We start from the raw sequence: 18,081 nt of genomic DNA, 5'->3' as shown, positions 1-18,081 counted from the left end.
AACTATCCATCCATTTTTTTAAAAGAAGAGTTTTGTAAATTTTTCTTTCCTTATTTTATTAATTTATTTTTATTTCAATACTTACCGGAATATTATTAATAAACAATAGATAGGGCTTTGTGGTGTTGACATTTGATTTTTAGTCTATGTTTATGTCATACTCATCGTCGAAACGGAGTAACTTTTATTCACTTTTTAAATATGCATTATAAATTATATTTCCTAAAGGCGTACAAAAATGCATGGATATACTTGAACGCCCTAAAACAAAAATCATAGCCTACCTTGTAATCCGCATATCAAACAGTACGATGCGGATAACACTTTTTATGGGTTGTTTTTTTTTATATCCGATATTTTGTAGCGTCATCCGTCGTATATTTTTAGTTTTAAAATTATGAAGTTACGGGTTGTGCCGATTATTCTTTTGGATTAGTTTTTGGACAGTTTTTCGAGATTATTGGTATATAGTAGCAGATTTTCTCTACGATGTACTCAGCTTCATCAATATAAGGTAAGTTTTAGTTTTTTTCTTTGGAATTGTAGATCGCTCCTTTGAAGGAATGCCTTTGTTCGTTTTAAGATATTTTGTACTCCAAGCCAGATATTTCCCCTTTTTGATTTATCACTCGTTTCCATTGCTGTTGTTTTGGTTTGGGATTTTTAGTAGTCGATATTTGTCAGTAGCTGCTGTCACTAAAGTTTGAGTTTTGCCATTTTCAATTGTTTCGCTGTCATTTCCGTTCAAATGACCGCAGCTTAATAAAAATTACAGAGGTTATAAAGAATTTTACGCTGAATAAAATGGTAGTATAATAATTTGTATATATTAATTATGACATACAACTAGACATGGACAGTCAAGGACTTATATAGAAGTATTTTCTTTTGTGTATTGAGTTGATTTGTTAAAATTTCCCATAATTTCCGTTTAAATAACCGCAGCTTAAAAAAAATTGCAGAGGTTATAAAGAATTTTACGCTGAATAAAATGGCAGTATAATAATTTTTATATATTAATTATTACTTACAACTAGACATGGACAGTCAAGGACTGATATAGAAGTTATTTTCTTCTGTGTATTGAGTTGATTTGTTAAAATTTCCCATAATTTCCCCAGATATATAACAAAACGTAAATAAAATGTTCATAAAAATCAAAAACTCTGTATATAACAATAGTATATTACCATCACCACATGTATACAGTACAATATGATAATATAAGGAAAGATGTTTGAGTTACATAAGCAATAACGTACAAAATAACTTAAAATTATCTCAACTTTACTCAGAATGTTGCTTTACCTAGACTTAACGTATATTTTGTTGGCAATAACTTATCTTCTAACTTAAAATACGTTCGAATAACATATCGGGCAGAGTTTATAGGTTTCCTCGTTTCGCTTGTTCGATTTCAATGGCTTCGAACAAAGCTTTAAAGTTTCCGGCGCCGAAGCCCTAAAATATGTAGCATTTTAGGCTCACAGTTCAATGTTTTGTTCGAATAGTTTACTTACGTTGTGGTTTCGTCTTTGAATGATCTCTAAAAACAATGTGGGACGGTCCTGCATGTTTTTGGTGAATATTTGCAGCAGATATCCGTTTTCGTCATAGTCGATGAGGATCTTCAGTTTCTGTAGGACGTCCAGCTCTTCGGCTATCTTCACCTTGCTGTCTTTCAGTTTCTCACGGATGATGTCGTAGTAAGAATCCGGAACCTGGAGAAATTCTATGCCGCGTGCTTGGAGATTTTCCACCTGTAAAATGTATCATTTTCATTAAATTGTCATTATTTTAACTGGAATGGAAGTAAATAATCTGAATATTGCAAAGAGATCGCAAATTTTCGCGACTATATGTTTGGAAAAAGTTTTTTAACATTTGTTGAAAACATTTTTCAGCTGTAGTATCAAGTTTCAAGGTGCAAGAAACGAAACTTCATATTAAATTGCTCTAGAACATATAGTTCTTAAGGTATGTGATAAAGAGATCTGTGGAAAATGTACCAATTTTCTTCACCTATTGGAACAAAGTAAAACTCTCAAAATATATGTATTTTGACCTGAAATAAACGAAAATCCATGCTAAATTTATCTAGGATTTAAGGTTTTAAAGATATGCGACATAAAGAGAAATCCGCCCAATTTTTAAAGATACACATTTCACTGTATAACTTAAAAACTAACTGTTATCGGAAAAATACTATAGAACCATTCGATTCGGCGTAAAATTCTTTACAATCTCTGTAATTTTGATTAACCTGTGATTATTAGAACGGAAATGACAGCAAAAAGTTTGAAAATGGCAAAAAAATGCAAATTTTCACGACTATATATATGGAAAAAGTGCAAATTTTCTTCACCTCTTGGCATAACGTAAAACTCTCAAAATATATGTATTTTGACCTGAAATAAACGAAAATCCATGCTAAATTTCTCTAGGATTTAGGGTTTTAAAGATATGCGACATCAAGAGAAATCCGCCCAATTTTTAAAGATACACTTTTCACTGTATAATTTAAAAACTAACTGTTATCCGAAAAATACTATAGAACCATTCGATTCAGCGTAAAATTCTTTACATTTTCTGTAATTTTGATTAACCTGCGATTATTAGAACGGAAATGACAGCAAAAAGTTTGAAAATGGCAAAAAAATACAAATTTTCATGACTATATATATGGAAAAAGTGCAAATTTTCTTCACCTCTTGGAATAACGTAAAACTCTCAAAATATATGTATTTTGACCTGAAATAAACGAAAATCCATGCTAAATTTATCTAGGATTTAAGGTTTTAAAGATATGCGACATAAAGAGAAATCCGCCCAATTTTTAAAGATACACTTTTCACTGTATAATTTAAAAACTAACTGTTATCCGAAAAATACTATAGAACCATTCGATTCGGCGTAAAATTCTTTACAATCTCTGTAATTTTGATTAACCTGTGATTATTAGAACGGAAATGACAGCAAAAAGTTTGAAAATGGCAAAAAAATGCAAATTTTCACGACTATATATATGGAAAAAGTGCAAATTTTCTTCACCTCTTGGAACAAGGTAAAACTCTCAAAATGTATGTATTTTGACCTGAAATAAACGAAAATCCATGCTAAATTTATCTAGGATTTAAGGTTTTAAAGATATGCGACATAAAGAGAAATCCGCCCAATTTTTAAAGATACACATTTCACTGTATAACTTAAAAACTAACTGTTATCGGAAAAATACTATAGAACCATTCGATTCGGCGTAAAATTCTTTACAATCTCTGTAATTTTGATTAACCTGTGATTATTAGAACGGAAATGACAGCAAAAAGTTTGAAAATGGCAAAAAAATGCAAATTTTCACGACTATATATATGGAAAAAGTGCAAATTTTCTTCACCTCTTGGAATAACGTAAAACTCTCAAAATATATGTATTTTGACCTGAAATAAACGAAAATCCATGCTAAATTTCTCTAAGATTTAAGGTTTTAAAGATATGCGACATAAAGAGAAATCCGCCCAATTTTTAAAGATACACTTTTCACTGTATAACTTAAAAACTAACTGTTATTGGAAAAATACTATAGAACCATTCGTTTCGGCGTAAAATTCTTTACAATCTCTGTAATTTTGATTAACCTGTGATTATTAGAACGGAAATGACAGCAAAAAGTTTGAAAATGGCAAAAAAATGCAAATTTTCACGACTATATATATGGAAAAAGTGCAAATTTTCTTCACCTCTTGGAACAAGGTAAAACTCTCAAAATATATGTATTTAGACCTGAAATAAACGAAAATCCATGCTAAATTTCTCTAGGATTTAAGGTTTTGAAGATATGCGACATAAAGAGAAATCCGCCCAATTTTTAAAGATACACTTTTCACTGTATAACTTAAAAACTAACTGTTATTGGAAAAATACTATAGAACCATTCGATTTCGCGTAAAATTCTTTACAATCTCTGTAATTTTGATTAACCTGTGATTATTAGAACGGAAATGACAGCAAAAAGTTTGAAAATGGCAAAAAAATGTAAATTTTCACGACTATATATATGGAAAAAGTGCAAATTTTCTTCACCTCTTGGAACAAGGTAAAACTCTCAAAATGTATGTATTTAGACCTGAAATAAACGAAAATCCATGCTAAATTTCTCTAGGATTTAAGGTTTTGAAGATATGCGACATAAAGAGAAATCCGCCCAATTTTTAAAGATACACTTTTCACTGTATAACTTAAAAACTAACTGTTATTGGAAAAATACTATAGAACCATTCGATTCAGCGTAAAATTCTTTACAATCTCTGTAATTTTGATTAACCTGTGATTATTAGAACGGAAATGACAGCAAAAAGTTTGAAAATGGCAAAAAAATGCAAATTTTCACGACTATATATATGGAAAAAGTGCAAATTTTCTTCACCTCTTGGAATAACGTAAAACTCTCAAAATATATGTATTTTGACCTGAAATAAACGAAAATCCATGCTAAATTTATCTAGGATTTAAGGTTTTAAAGATATGCGACATAAAGAGAAATCCGCCCAATTTTTAAAGATACACTTTTCACTGTATAACTTAAAAACTAACTGTTATCGGAAAAATACTATAGAACCATTCGATTCAGCGTAAAATTCTTTACAATCTCTATAATTTTGATTAGCCTGCGATTATTAGAACGGAAATGACAGCAAAAAGTTTGAAAATGGCAAAAAATGCAAATTTTCACGACTATATATATGGAAAAAGTGCAAATTTTCTTCACCTCTTGGCATAACGTAAAACTCTCAAAATATATGTATTTTGACCTGAAATAAACGAAAATCCATGCTAAATTTCTCTAGGATTTAAGGTTTTAAAGATATGCGACATAAAGTGAAATGCGCCCAATTTTTAAAGATACACTTTTCACTGTATAACTTAAAAACTAACTGTTATCGGAAAAATACTATAGAACCATTCGATTCAGCGTAAAATTCTTTACAATCTCTATAATTTTGATTAGCCTGCGATTATTAGAACGGAAATGACAGCAAAAAGTTTGAAAATGGCAAAAAAGTGCAAATTTTCTTCACCCCTTAGAACTAGGTAAAACTCTCATGATATATGCATATAAACTGTTAAAATTTCAAATAATGTAACTTACTGCTGTTATAATATCTTGTGTATTTAGAGCAATATGTTGTACGCCGGCTCCTTCATAGTAATCGACGTACTCTTGAATCTGACTTTTCTTTTTACCATCAGCTGGTTCATTTATAGGCATCTAAAAATAATGGGACACATTAAACAAAGCTTTAGCAAAAGGTGACGGTTTAAGTTATTTGATGAACGCCGGTGGATTGGTACCATGCGATTCCCGGCTATAAAAGACCACCACGACGACCTCTCGCTCTCTTTTCTTTTCTCTACCCCCTTGTAACAGTACCACTTCCACAGCGCTGCCGTACTTCCTCTACCTAACTTAATATCCTATCCATTCTCCTGTCGACCACATGCATAAATTAAACTAGAAATAAACAAGTATTTCTTCAACCAGTGTTTTTAGTTCCCGTGCAAATTCCTTCCACTAATAGTAGTAAGTGTTCGGACAAACAATCGCATCAACAGCCACACATTCCGACCGACCAAACAAACATTCCTACATGTCAAATTTGCTGGTTATGGCAGTTAATACTGGGTTAATCACTTTATAAAGTTACAAGGTTGAGTAACAACATTATACATGCTACAGAGCAAACATATAATATTAGACAATTCAATTCCTTTCTCAGTTTGAGATTTTACCTTAACATTCTCTTCCCAGTTGGCCATGACGATGCTCCTCAATGCCGAGTATTCGGTATGCAACTGGGAATCGTCCACAGACCAGAAGCGATGGAACTGTAAGACGTTTTCATACCATTTGGCCACAGACTCCATCTGATTGTCTGGTTGATTTCCCACCACGTGGTCAATGAAGTCTAAATTAGCTGGGGGTCTATAACAAAGTGTAATATATTATTCCCAGAAACTAGCACACCATCCATATTGTTTAAATGGCAAGTACTTACAGAGTGGCACTTAGAGAGTCATCAGATACAGACATGAATCCTGGCAAGAAGGGTCCTTGGTACAGAGATCTATCCACGAAGGTATGGACTGTATGTCCATACTATAAATAGAAATATGAAAATGTACTTTATTTTAAACTGCAGGTTGTTGTAATGATGAAAAATAATCATTCTTAATAGTCATTAATGTCCTTTGTTTGTTAACAGTTAAATGTGCGCGATGATCCTGTATAGGAACAGATTAATAAACACATAGAGTGAGATTTAATAATATCTAGAATAAGTTAAGAATATAAGAATATAATATAAGAACAATATAATAACAGTTTTTAGAATAAGTTAGAATAGTTTTTAAAATAAGTTAGGATAGACTTTTAAATAAGTTAGAATAGAATCTAGAATAAGTTGTACAGCAGATCACTTACTGAAGTGATCTTCTACATGTTAGGATGGTTATACTGTATAACGAAAATCATACAATAATACGTATTGCACTACGGGCGATTGTTGATGTTGTAAGAGATTAATAAAAAACATTTAATCACCCTCAATAGTCTTAATGTAAATCCCCGTGGAACGTTTAGTGAAATATCATGAATTATGAAACTTAATTTAAAAAAACTACAGAGCAAGCAGTTTTACTAAAACAAGTTAATAAGAAGGAATGGACGAGATATTATAATGATAAATCATAGAGAATATGCAGTGGTAACTGGATACCCAAAATTGTTAATAAAAAGTCATAAATTACATCCTCTTCTTCCTCTAATTCCTACCATAAACGTTATTTTAGAAAAAACACTTTAATAAAGACAAATAACTATAACTTTTGAAGAAAGAAACATGCTTAAAAACAATCTTCGTCTAAGAAACATATTTCAAACTTACAGTGCGTATAGTAGCAAATCTGACAATACCATCGAAATCAGACTCCTGCCAAATATCTCGTACAACCTCAGCGCCTTGTTCCTTTGCTCTCTGTTCGGAAATGAGTCAAGATTAAAGCATCCGTCGTAACACCTCAACATTAGTACAATACCTGAACGATGCCCTCCAAGTTCTCCACCTCGAAAGCGACCGTTTTGACACCGTCTCCATGCTTGATCAGGTGATTGTTGAAATCATCATCGCCCGAATTATAGGCAGACGTGAAAACGAATCTTATCTAAACAACAATGTTCTGAGTTAATCTGTTATCAAGTGTATTTTATTAAGAAAAAGACAACAACATTTTGAAAAAGGTACTAGATATACTCTAGCGACAAAACTTTAGCACGCTACGAATGGAAAACCTGCAGTGTGCTAAGGTTTTGTCGCGTAATTCGCACTATTTCATTTTTAACAAAGAGAACGGCCCAACAAAAATAACTTCCGAGATAAAGAAATCCGGATTAATCCCGGACGAACATGCGGGATTAGGGTTTAAATTGTTTTACCTGGTTCTGTTGAACGACGTGTGATGCGTATTTCCTCTCTCCAGTTTCCAGTCCTTTATAAGCTAGAGGTTTAAAACCCAATCTGGTTGTGTAGTAGCTAGCAGCCTGTATGTAACAAATAACGAATTAAAAAAATCCATCGGGAGGTTACAGATATACTACGATTTTTAAATATATGACCAATACAGTATATAAGAGAATTTAGTCTATTCAGAGTTTTTTATATATATATGCGTCATCAAGATGTTTAATATATACAATTTCGCAATTTGTAAATTCGTTTTAAAATCGGACAATATTTTCCATCTCATTTTATTCTAGTTAAAAAGAGACACAATGCTGTCTGATTTGTTCGAACACGTAAACGAATGAGCCTGTCAAAGTCGTTCTGTTGTCAGACGTATGCAAACATTCTTGAAAACAATAGTGATAAGAGATTATAACTCTAACCTATAAACTATTTTGGCTGTATAATTAACTGTAGTTTTTAGATGTACTATAATGTTACAATAAATTATATTTGATAACATTTTTGTTCAATTATTTTATTCAGATTAAAATTTTCTTGTATGTCAAAGCCAATCTGCACTAAAACTCAGAGTTGATGCGGCAACATTGCGACGTTTTGATATCACAAATTTAAATGACGTATATACAAAATAACTTTGAACAGACTATATGACTATATAAGCGATTTATTAGCCTTGATATTCGAAATAGAAATATGCAGTTAAAGAAACGTCACACGTTAGGATTTAGCAAAATCATTCGTCTTTACCTGTTTGGCATTCCCAACGTAGAACTGAAGATAATCGAAAGAGATGAATCTACCATTTGTGGGCTAGAAACGACAACATTTTAAAACCAAAAACCTAAAATAACTATAGTCGACTTACCTTAGGCCCCTTGTTGGTATAAGACGTCTGTAAAAAATAAATTATAATTACAAACTTTTTCTCGATTTCTTCATTTCTTGTACAATTATTTTTGTTTCCTGATAAATATTGATCAATATTTCTTTTTAAATAAATAATAATTAAAATATAACAAATATATATAAGGAATGATTCAAGTTTGTCCTTGTTCAAGTTGTATTAAACCTTAACCTGAATTAATTGATGTTCATATAATATTAGTAAATGTCTAGAATGTGTGGGAATTATGGCTTAGAGAAGAATCAAATTGAATTCAACATGATTGGATTTATTGATTTTATAAATAAAGCAGAAAGAAAACAGAATTAAACGAAATAATAATGAAAGTTTTGCACTCACAATATAAATACTGAGATAATATCTTTATTTTTGTTCAATTAGTTGTACTTAAAATAACCCTGTAAATAAATAATGAGAAATAATTTTTCTTGAAAAAAATAGTAAAAAATTAAATGAACAAATAACATAGATTGAGAAAAGTATTAATCTATTTTTTGTGTTTTATATGAACATAAGCAGGTCTGATAAATATTGATCCATTTTTTTAAAATAATTACTAATTAATAAACAACAGGTATATATAAAAATGATTCAAGTTGTTTACTATATTAAATCTTAATCTTTGCTGATTATTAATATTGTAAATTATTTAGTTAATGTTATTTTCCACATCATACAATGACACGAATCGATTTCAGTAGTTAGAGTTTTATTTTCTATCTGATCAACTTGGCCACTCTATCCTCAAGACAAGGCTCGATCACTTCGGTACTTACCATGCTCACATGTTAGTTTTGGGGAACTATAACTGACTAGCGTTGAAATCCCGTCTAGGCTTTTATATTGTCACCACCCGGAGAGGTTCTACCACTTCATTATTCATAATCGGCGAGAATTAGTTAAAATCAGATTCAAGCTGACGTTTTTGCATAAGCTGTTTTTTTCAGACGCAAAATTGCTGCCGGTCATGTACGAGACGCAATCAGCATCGTTACGAATACACAGATTTGGAATCATATCATTTCTTAAGACTGATGTCGTAAAATGAATTTTATTTCGATTATTTCAATCTATTTTGTTTCAACGAATATCTTTCTGTAATCAGGAAATACGCGATAACAAATAAACAAACGAGAGCTTGTTATGAATAAGGATCTGATGTAATGCAGGGGTTGCCTTTTATATTTCGGGACTGCGTCCAGTTTTCTCAATATCTTGATTATCACTTTTAAATTGGTATTTATGTATTGAAATTGTTCTGTGGTACCTTTTATTTCGCCAAGAAAATACGTTTTATCACATGAAAGTCAACAAAAAACGACCAAAAGGAATCCTGTTATTCACAAAGATCTGAGGGAATGCAAGGTATGCTTGGATCAAGCTAAAACTGCCAAAATGTATGTATTTTCAGATCAAAGAAACAAAAATCGGTGCTAAATTGTTCTAGGATTTAAAGTTTTAAAGATATGTGACCTAAGCAGAAATCCTTTTCAATGTTTCAATATATGGAAAAAGTGGTCGAAGTTATCACTCTTAAATTGGTATTTATATATTGATATTGATCTGTGGTACTTTTATTTCGAGCAGAAGATACGTTTTACCACATAAAAGTCGTCAAAAAAACAACCAAACGAAAGCTTGTTAATCACAAAGGTCTAATGTAATGCAAGGGTTGCCTTTTATATTTCGGGACTGTCTCAAACTTATACTGCGCGAAGTTTAATGCTTTTGAGCGTGTAAATACTCTACGCAGATGACAGTTCATGCCCACCAAAAAGTCAACGAGTCATGAAACTGTCATTTTTCAATCAGTATTTATCTATGAAAGCAACAGTTTATCCATAAAAATATCAACAAACATGCAACAGCTTTCTGTGGTAAAACCTTTGATTCTACAGTGTTACTTACAGTGGCAGAATGGAAGTTAGTACTCTTTATTTTGATTAATAGTTTCAGCTCATTCAAGATCAGAGTTAATCATCATCTTCCTAGATTTTATCGCCTATTTGAAGACCATATTGCATTGTATCATACACATAATTACACATTACCTCCATAGAGATTACGAACAGCTTTCTATTGCAAAGAAGTCCACCAGTTTCCACTTAATTGGCTCGACTTAATCTTGTATTTCATTGAACTTATATCAAATGAATTCCTCTATAATAAGTGTACAATTTTGATTCCGCCCATGTCGTTTGAAAAGTATTATTGTATAACATTATTTATTTGCATAGTTTGTATTGAAAACAAGGAATAAAAACATGTTGTTCAACGGACGCATATACGCTCTCTAGCCCTGGTGTAGTGGAAATATTCGGAATGTCTAGAGAACGGAATAAACAAGATGAAAAATATGTTTTTATGTTGACACGGTATCTCCGAAGGTGCGCGGCTACGTCACCACCTGTCTACAGAGTGATAACGAAACGTGCTGCAATATTTTGTAAATATTGCATCAGATTTTTTGCATCAATGAGACGATCGGTAGTACTATTTAGCAGTACCGTTATGCTAATAACGGTGCAGAGGAATGAACATTCTCATTGATAAATTTTTCAAGTCGATTCTGCTATCGGTGATGTCATTTTTCTTCTTTCTGTCACCCTCAGTATTCTTTTTCTAGTTCTTGGGCTATAATGACGTCGAAATTGTTGCAGTTCCTACACATGTTCATTCAACTTTAAACTAACCACAATGACGGTTGGACCTCAAGTTAATTTGGTGTAGATGCCAGATGCCAGAGTTTGGAAATAAAATGAAGGTAATATTAGGAATCCTTTCGATAGTACTATGGCTTTCGTTTATTATTCTTAGCGATACATATTATTGAAAAAGTGATAGGAAATATCCAAAAGAAGACAAAATGGCTACCAAATGAATTTATTGAAAGTGTCATTTCAACAAGTTTCAACATTCCGATTTCATTGCTTGTTAAGCAAGGAGACAATGGTTTTTCTGGCGTATTGCAACCGATAATGAAAAGTGAATCTACTACGACAAACACGAGCGAAAGCAAACCATGACAGGTCAATTGAAAAGTCCCCAGCCTGATACATAGATAGCGCTACTAGAATTAAATGTGCGTGTTCTTTAGTTAGCCCTAACCCTCAAAAGATGATGATGGATCATCCAAATTTTGCAGCCCCAGGAAAATCAACCATCAAGGATTGGTATGCTAAATTTAGACGTGACGAAATGAGCATCGAAGACGGTGAATGCAGTTGACGCCCAAAAGAGGTTGTTACCGGCGAAAACATTTAAAAATCCACAAAATGATTTTGAATGACCATAAATTGAAATTGAATGATATAGCAGACACTCTAAAGATATCAACTTATCGTGTACATCAAACAATTCACGAATATTTGGGTATGAGAAGGCTCTGTGCAAAGTGGGTGCCGCGCGAGCTAACTTTTGACCAAAAACAACGACGAATTGATGATTCGGAGCAGTGTTTAAAGATGATCAAGCGTAGTAAACCCGACTTTTTGCATCGATAAGTTACAGTGGATGAAACATGGTTCCATCATTTCACTCCGAAGTCCAATCGACAGTCATCCGAGTGGACTGCACACGATGAACCCGCTCCAAAGCATGGGAAAACGCAACAGTCGGCTGGCAAGGTTATGGCGTTTGGACAAAACAAGGACAAATCGTACTACAAAAATGGTATCGAAAAGTTGGAGGATCGCTATAATCAGTGTATTACCCTTGAACGGAATTCTGTTGAATAAAAAAAAAGAATTTTGCAAAAAAAATATATTTTACAATTGTAGGCTGGGGACTTTTCAATTGACCTCTTATGTCAAATTAGATGAGAATCTTCTTTTAGAAATTTCAACTCTTTAGGTTATTTGGATGTTATCACGAATTTCTTGTTCTTAAGTGACGGTAATTGATACTAATTAACCTTAATCATGCATTTGTTACACAAAAAAACTAAAATATCATCGAGAATTTTAATAAAAGCACCAGAATAAGACTCAATCAACAAGAATCACCATATATTATTAAAAACAAATTAAAGATTCCGTGTTATAAATCTAAGCGTGTTGTTGTAAACATTCCTCTGAATCAATTGCGCCGAAAACAACAAAAAATCTAGTAAACAAGACCGGTGAAAATATGTGACAAGATGATTTGTTAAGTTTGAAGGTGTGAGAACCACGTCATGATCTCATGCCAGTTTGGCCTGGCCGTGGTACGCGTCTAGCACAGTACTGCAATATTTTGTAAATATTGCATCAGATTTTCTTGACCCAGTGAATTACCCATTCACTAATAGAGTTTCTACGATGACTAAACACTGTTATAATGTTGATGACCTAAAGTAGAAGAATATGCAATGATTCATTAAAATATATGTAACATTGATATAAGTCATAAAGACATCACTTCCTGATTGATTAATTTCTTTAATCTTGATTGTTGTTTTCCGTTGATAGCCGAATGGGCTTGAGCTTCAGACTGAGATAGAAAGTCATTAAATTTTGTTCAAATAGTATCCAAAACCATGCCAAACTTTGAACACTTGCTGTGAAGACTTTAGTTTGGTTTGGTTTGGTCATGACAGTCTCCATCTGATGACACTATTAATTTCCAACAATTTAAGAAATAATCTCGGAGTAGGTAGTTAGGATGACGTTTATGAATAATTTAAAGATATTCACGATAGATCGACTAACTTACAACGTTAGGTTTTACTTTTTGTTGTGTGTAGTTTCAATGAAGTATAAATAAAAGATTCTCAACTTGCAAGATATAAAATTATGCTCAAAAGATGCCTTGGTCAACAGACAACGTGAAAAGAAGTAGTATCAGAAGTTCAGGTGAGATATTAATTAGGTATATATTAGCAGATGTTAGAGTGTTAAATAAAAATGGCCGATATATAAGCAGAAAATCAACAAAATGGTTTTGTGAAACGACGCTGCCGGTCTATATAGTACACACTTCATAAATATCTATATAAGATACGTAAAAAGATGTCCTACTGATTCTGAACTCCCATTATATCAAGTTTCACCCAAAAAAACGCCATGATAAACATAGAATGTAAAAAGGTGATATATCAAAAGCTCCAACGAGATGGGGCTATCATGAACGATAGGTATTGAGTGAATATGAGCTGTTTGAACTAAGTATTAATATAAAAACCGTTAATATATAAACAGAAACTTAGCAAAATGAATTTGTGAGATGACACTGTTTATCCATATGTTGAAAATTCATAAAAACCTATATAAAATAACTAAAAAGATGTCCCACCCCACCTTATTAATCGCCAGACATTACCCCTTCTGATTTTTATTTGAATCTCGGTTAGGATCGAGAGTTTTACTAGTTTTCTGAAGTAGAGTCAAAATATTGCTAGAAAAATGGACAAATTTGCGTAGATTGACAAAATTTTATAACGTAAAAATCTACAAACATTGTACGTTATTTCTCAAACGTCATCAATTAACAACATGATATCATAATTAAAAAATCATATTGCTCCAATATGTTTAGAGGTAGCAATTATCATTTTCTAACTCTGCGTAGTTAGATGGAGTCTGCTAACTTGCAGATTCATTGTTTTGAAAATGAAAATCTTGATACTAATACTTAGAGTGAGCTCCCACCATCTAACCATGTTCTAGTTCGTCTTTTTGTTGTTGTTAAAGTAAGATGTTATCAAACAATGTCAAAAGTTATAAATTCAGAATTATCATTAGATTCAGACATTTTATGAGAACACAACTGGGTGCCAAGAACAACTAAATGTTTTGAAATAAGAGTAAAAGTGTGCAGAATGTGTAAGAAAGTGTATCACAAGGTATAATTAATAAAAATAGCACTTTGTAGAATAAATATACGTCTTGATATTAGATCCTGCACAGATTTAGAATGGGAGAGAACGAAGCATAGGTACAGCCTTCTAATAAAGCTTGGAATCATTATGAAGTTTCATTTATGCACTATGGTACTCTATTATCCAGAAAAACATATTAATTATCATGTAAATTGTAATTTCCCATCAATATAAACGCATCTTTTGCATTAGAACGTTTGCTATATAATGATAGAACCAGTAGTTACAGTAACAGGTCAGTAGAAAAGTCCCCGGTCTGACACATAGACGGCGCTACTAGAATTAAATCCATATGTTTTTTAGCTAGCCCAAACCCTCAAAAGATGCGTGTATAAATTTGACAGCTGTCGGATCATTAGTTTGTGAATTATAGCATTTTGAGTGAAGCAACTTTTGTTATGGTGAAAAAAATTGATAAAAAGGAAAGGGTGTTGATAAGATATTGCTTTTTGAAGGGAAAAAATACAGTTGAAGCAAAAACTTGGCTTGATGCCGAGTTTCCGGACACTGCCCCAGGAAAATCAACCTGCTAAGTTTAGCAATATGCTAAGTTTTGACGTGGTGAAATAAACACCGGAGACGATGAACGCAGTGGACACCCAAAAGAGGTTGTTACAGACGAAAACATTTAGAAAATCCACAGAATGATTTTGAATGACCGTAAATTGAAATTGAATGAAATAGCAGACCCTCTAAAGATATCAACTGAATGTGTTAATATCATTCATGAATATTTGGATATGAGAAAGCTCTTTGTAAAGTGGGTGCCGCGCGAGCTCACTTTTGACCAAAAACAACGACGAGTTGATGATTCCGAGCAGTGTTTGAAGATGATCAAGCTTAATAAACCCGAGTTTTTATGTCGATATGTGACAATGGATGAAACATGGCTGCATCATTTCACTCCGGAATCTAATCGATAATTATCCGAGTGGACTCTACACGATAAACCCGCTCCAAAACGTGGGAAAACGCAACAGTCGGCTGGAAAGGTTATGGCGTCTGTATTTTGGGATGCGAATGGAATAATTTTCATTGACTACCTTAAAAAATCAAGGACCATCAACAGCGACTATTACATAGCGTCACAAGTCAGTGAAAACGATGGCAAAAATCCATGAATTGGTTTCGAATTGCTTCCCCATCCACCGTATTCTCCAGATCTGGCCCCCAGCGACTCCAGTTCTCACCTCCCAAAAGAATGCTCGCTGGGAAGAAATATTCGTCGAATGAAGAAGTGATCGTCAAAACTGAAGCTTATTTTGAAGCAAAGGACAAATCGTACTACAAGAATGGTATCGAAAAGTTGGAGGCTCGCTATAATCAGTGTATCTCCCTTGAAGGGAATTATGTTGAACAAAAAAACTAATTTTGGCAAAAAAATGTGTTTTCCCATGCTAGGCCGGGCACTTTTCAATTGACCTGTTATATCTACATGTATTACTTGTGAACAATGCTTGTATACGATAAAATGATATGACAACCCATCCAATCATAGTTAATCCCAAGCCTCTCAATATTTTATCAATTCCTAAAAGAATTTTGGTTATCCATCCTGTTATTTTTTTCCTTTTTCTAGGATACAATATCGTAAACACTTTTATAATTATTCTATGCAAATAATTTCAAATTAATACTGAAATAATATTATCTTATATAAAAGTTTATTAGCATATACATAAATTGAAAAATGTTAATAGAGAACCTGTTTGGAATATCACAGACAGGTTGATTATGTTACTGGGTCTTGATTTGATAGTGTTTTTTTTTAATTAATATAGCAACCTTTGAACAGACGCCAGGAGATTGTGCCGTCTGTTTATCTCAGTTTTCGGTCCTTTATGGTTCTGATTATGTTAAATACCCGTGTTTGACCTCTAGCTAAGGGTCTTGTTTTATTATAATATACACTTTAGGATGGAAGAAACAAAAATGCACATTTTTCAGTTTTGTGCTGTATAACTTATAAAATTTTGTATTTCTTCATTTTGATTGTACTACTCGTTTGATTCGAATTTTCAATATCTTACGAATATTAGCTCAAAAATGACGCCAAAAACTCATTTTTTGAAAATATATTTTTCACTTTATAGATTAAAAACTAAATGCTCTATAAAGATTTGTATACTACCATTCGATTCAGCATAAAATTCTTTATAACTGTTGTCAGTTCCATTAACTTGCGATTATTTTAACGGAAATGACAGCAGGAAAATTGAAAATGGCTGAAAATAACAAATTTTCACGACTATATACATGAAAAAAGTGCGGATTTTTTTTATCACTCGGATAAAGATAAAACTCTCAAAATATATGTATTTTGGTGTGAAATAAACGAAAATCCGTGTTAAATATCTTTGAACTTTATACTTTTTAAGATATGTGATGTAAATCGAAATACACTCATTTTTTGAAAATATATTTTTCACTTTATAGATTAAAAACCAAATGCTCTATAAAGATTTGTATACTACCATTCGATTCAGCATAAAATTCTTTATAACTGTTGTCAGTTCCATTAACTTGTGATTATTTCAACGGAAATGACAGCAGGAAAATTGAAAATGGCTGAAAATAACAAATTTTCACGACTATATACATGAAAAAAGTGCGGATTTTTTTATCACTCGGATAAAGATAAAACTCTCAAAATATATGTATCTTGGTGTGAAATAAACGAAAATCTGTGTTAGATATCTTTGAACTTTAAACTTTTTAAGATATGTGATGTAAATCGAAATACACTCATTTTTTGAAAATATATTTTTCAGCTTATATATTAAAAACTAAATATTCTATAAAGATTAGTATACTACCATTCGATTCAGCATAAAATTCTTTATAACTCTTGTCAGTTTCATTAACTTGCGATTATTTTAACAGAAATGACAGCAAGAAAATTGAAAATGGCTAAAAATCGCAAATTTTCACGACTATATACATGGAAAAAGTGCGGATTTTTTTTATCACTAGGATAAAGATAAAACTCTCAAAATATATGTATTTTGGTGTGAAATAAACGAAAATCTGTGTTAGATATCTTTGAACTTTAAACTTTTTAAGATATGTGATGTAAATCGAAATCCACTCATTTTTTGAAAATATATTTTTCAGTTTATATATTAAAAACTAAATGCTCTATAAAGATTAGTATACTACCATTCGATTCAGCATAAAATTCTTTATAACTCTTGTCAGTTCCATTAACTTGCGATTATTTTAACGGAAATGACAGCAAGAAAATTGAAAATGGCCGAAAATAGCAAATTTTTACGACTATATACATGGAAAAATTGCGGATTTTTTTTATCACTCGGATTAAGATAAAACTCTCAAAATATATGTATTTTGGTGTGAAATAAACGATAATCGGTATTAAATATTTTTGAAGTTTATACTTTTTAAGATATGTTATGTAAATCGTAATCCACTCATTTTTTGAAAATATATTTTTCACTTTATAGATTAAAAACTAAATGCTCAATAAAGATTAGTATACTACCATTCGATTCAGCATAAAATTCTTTATAACTCTTGTCAGTTTCATTAACTTGCGATTATTTTAACAGAAATGACAGCAAGAAAATTGAAAATGGCTAAAAATCGCAAATTTTCACGACTATATACATGGAAAAAGTGCGGATTTTTTTTATCGCTCGGATAAAGATAAAACTCTCAAAATATATGTATTTTGGTGTGAAATAAACGAAAATCCGTGTTAAATATCTTTGAACTTTATACTTTTTAAGATATGTGATGTAAATCGAAATCCACTCATTTTTTGAAAATATATTTTTCAC

At 31.9% G+C, this 18,081-nt stretch overlaps 2 protein-coding genes across 2 annotated transcripts in view; one reads left to right on the top strand and one right to left on the bottom strand.

Annotated features, from left to right (window-relative positions):
- Positions 1 to 426: 426 nt before the first annotated feature.
- The window catches only part of LOC143199538 (ras-related protein Rab-37), a 66,094-nt gene continuing 48,439 nt past the window's right edge, over positions 427 to 18,081 (top strand). Inside the window, exon 1 of the mRNA XM_076409429.1 lies at positions 427 to 514. The gene's annotated coding sequence lies outside the window, so the exon portion shown is untranslated. The remainder of the gene's footprint in view (positions 515 to 18,081) is intronic.
- Positions 1,170 to 9,305, bottom strand: Hpd (4-hydroxyphenylpyruvate dioxygenase). The gene is made up of 11 exons (XM_076409422.1): positions 9,201 to 9,305; positions 8,386 to 8,412; positions 8,268 to 8,330; positions 7,490 to 7,594; positions 7,093 to 7,218; positions 6,942 to 7,031; positions 6,054 to 6,154; positions 5,788 to 5,980; positions 5,147 to 5,266; positions 1,521 to 1,760; positions 1,170 to 1,461 (listed from the first exon to the last, which is right to left on the bottom strand). The coding sequence occupies exons 1-11, from the start codon at positions 9,201 to 9,203 to the stop codon at positions 1,387 to 1,389; spliced, it is 1,143 nt and encodes a 380-aa protein (XP_076265537.1). The 5' UTR covers positions 9,204 to 9,305; the 3' UTR covers positions 1,170 to 1,386.

This window comes from Rhynchophorus ferrugineus, unplaced genomic scaffold, assembly GCF_030347505.1.
Source record: "Rhynchophorus ferrugineus isolate W39M unplaced genomic scaffold, kcgeb_rfMv2 rfM7, whole genome shotgun sequence".
Classification (NCBI taxonomy): Eukaryota; Metazoa; Arthropoda; class Insecta; order Coleoptera; family Curculionidae; genus Rhynchophorus; species Rhynchophorus ferrugineus.
The sequence above is the reverse complement of the archived record's forward strand: the minus strand, read 5'-3'. Positions and strand labels throughout refer to the sequence as shown.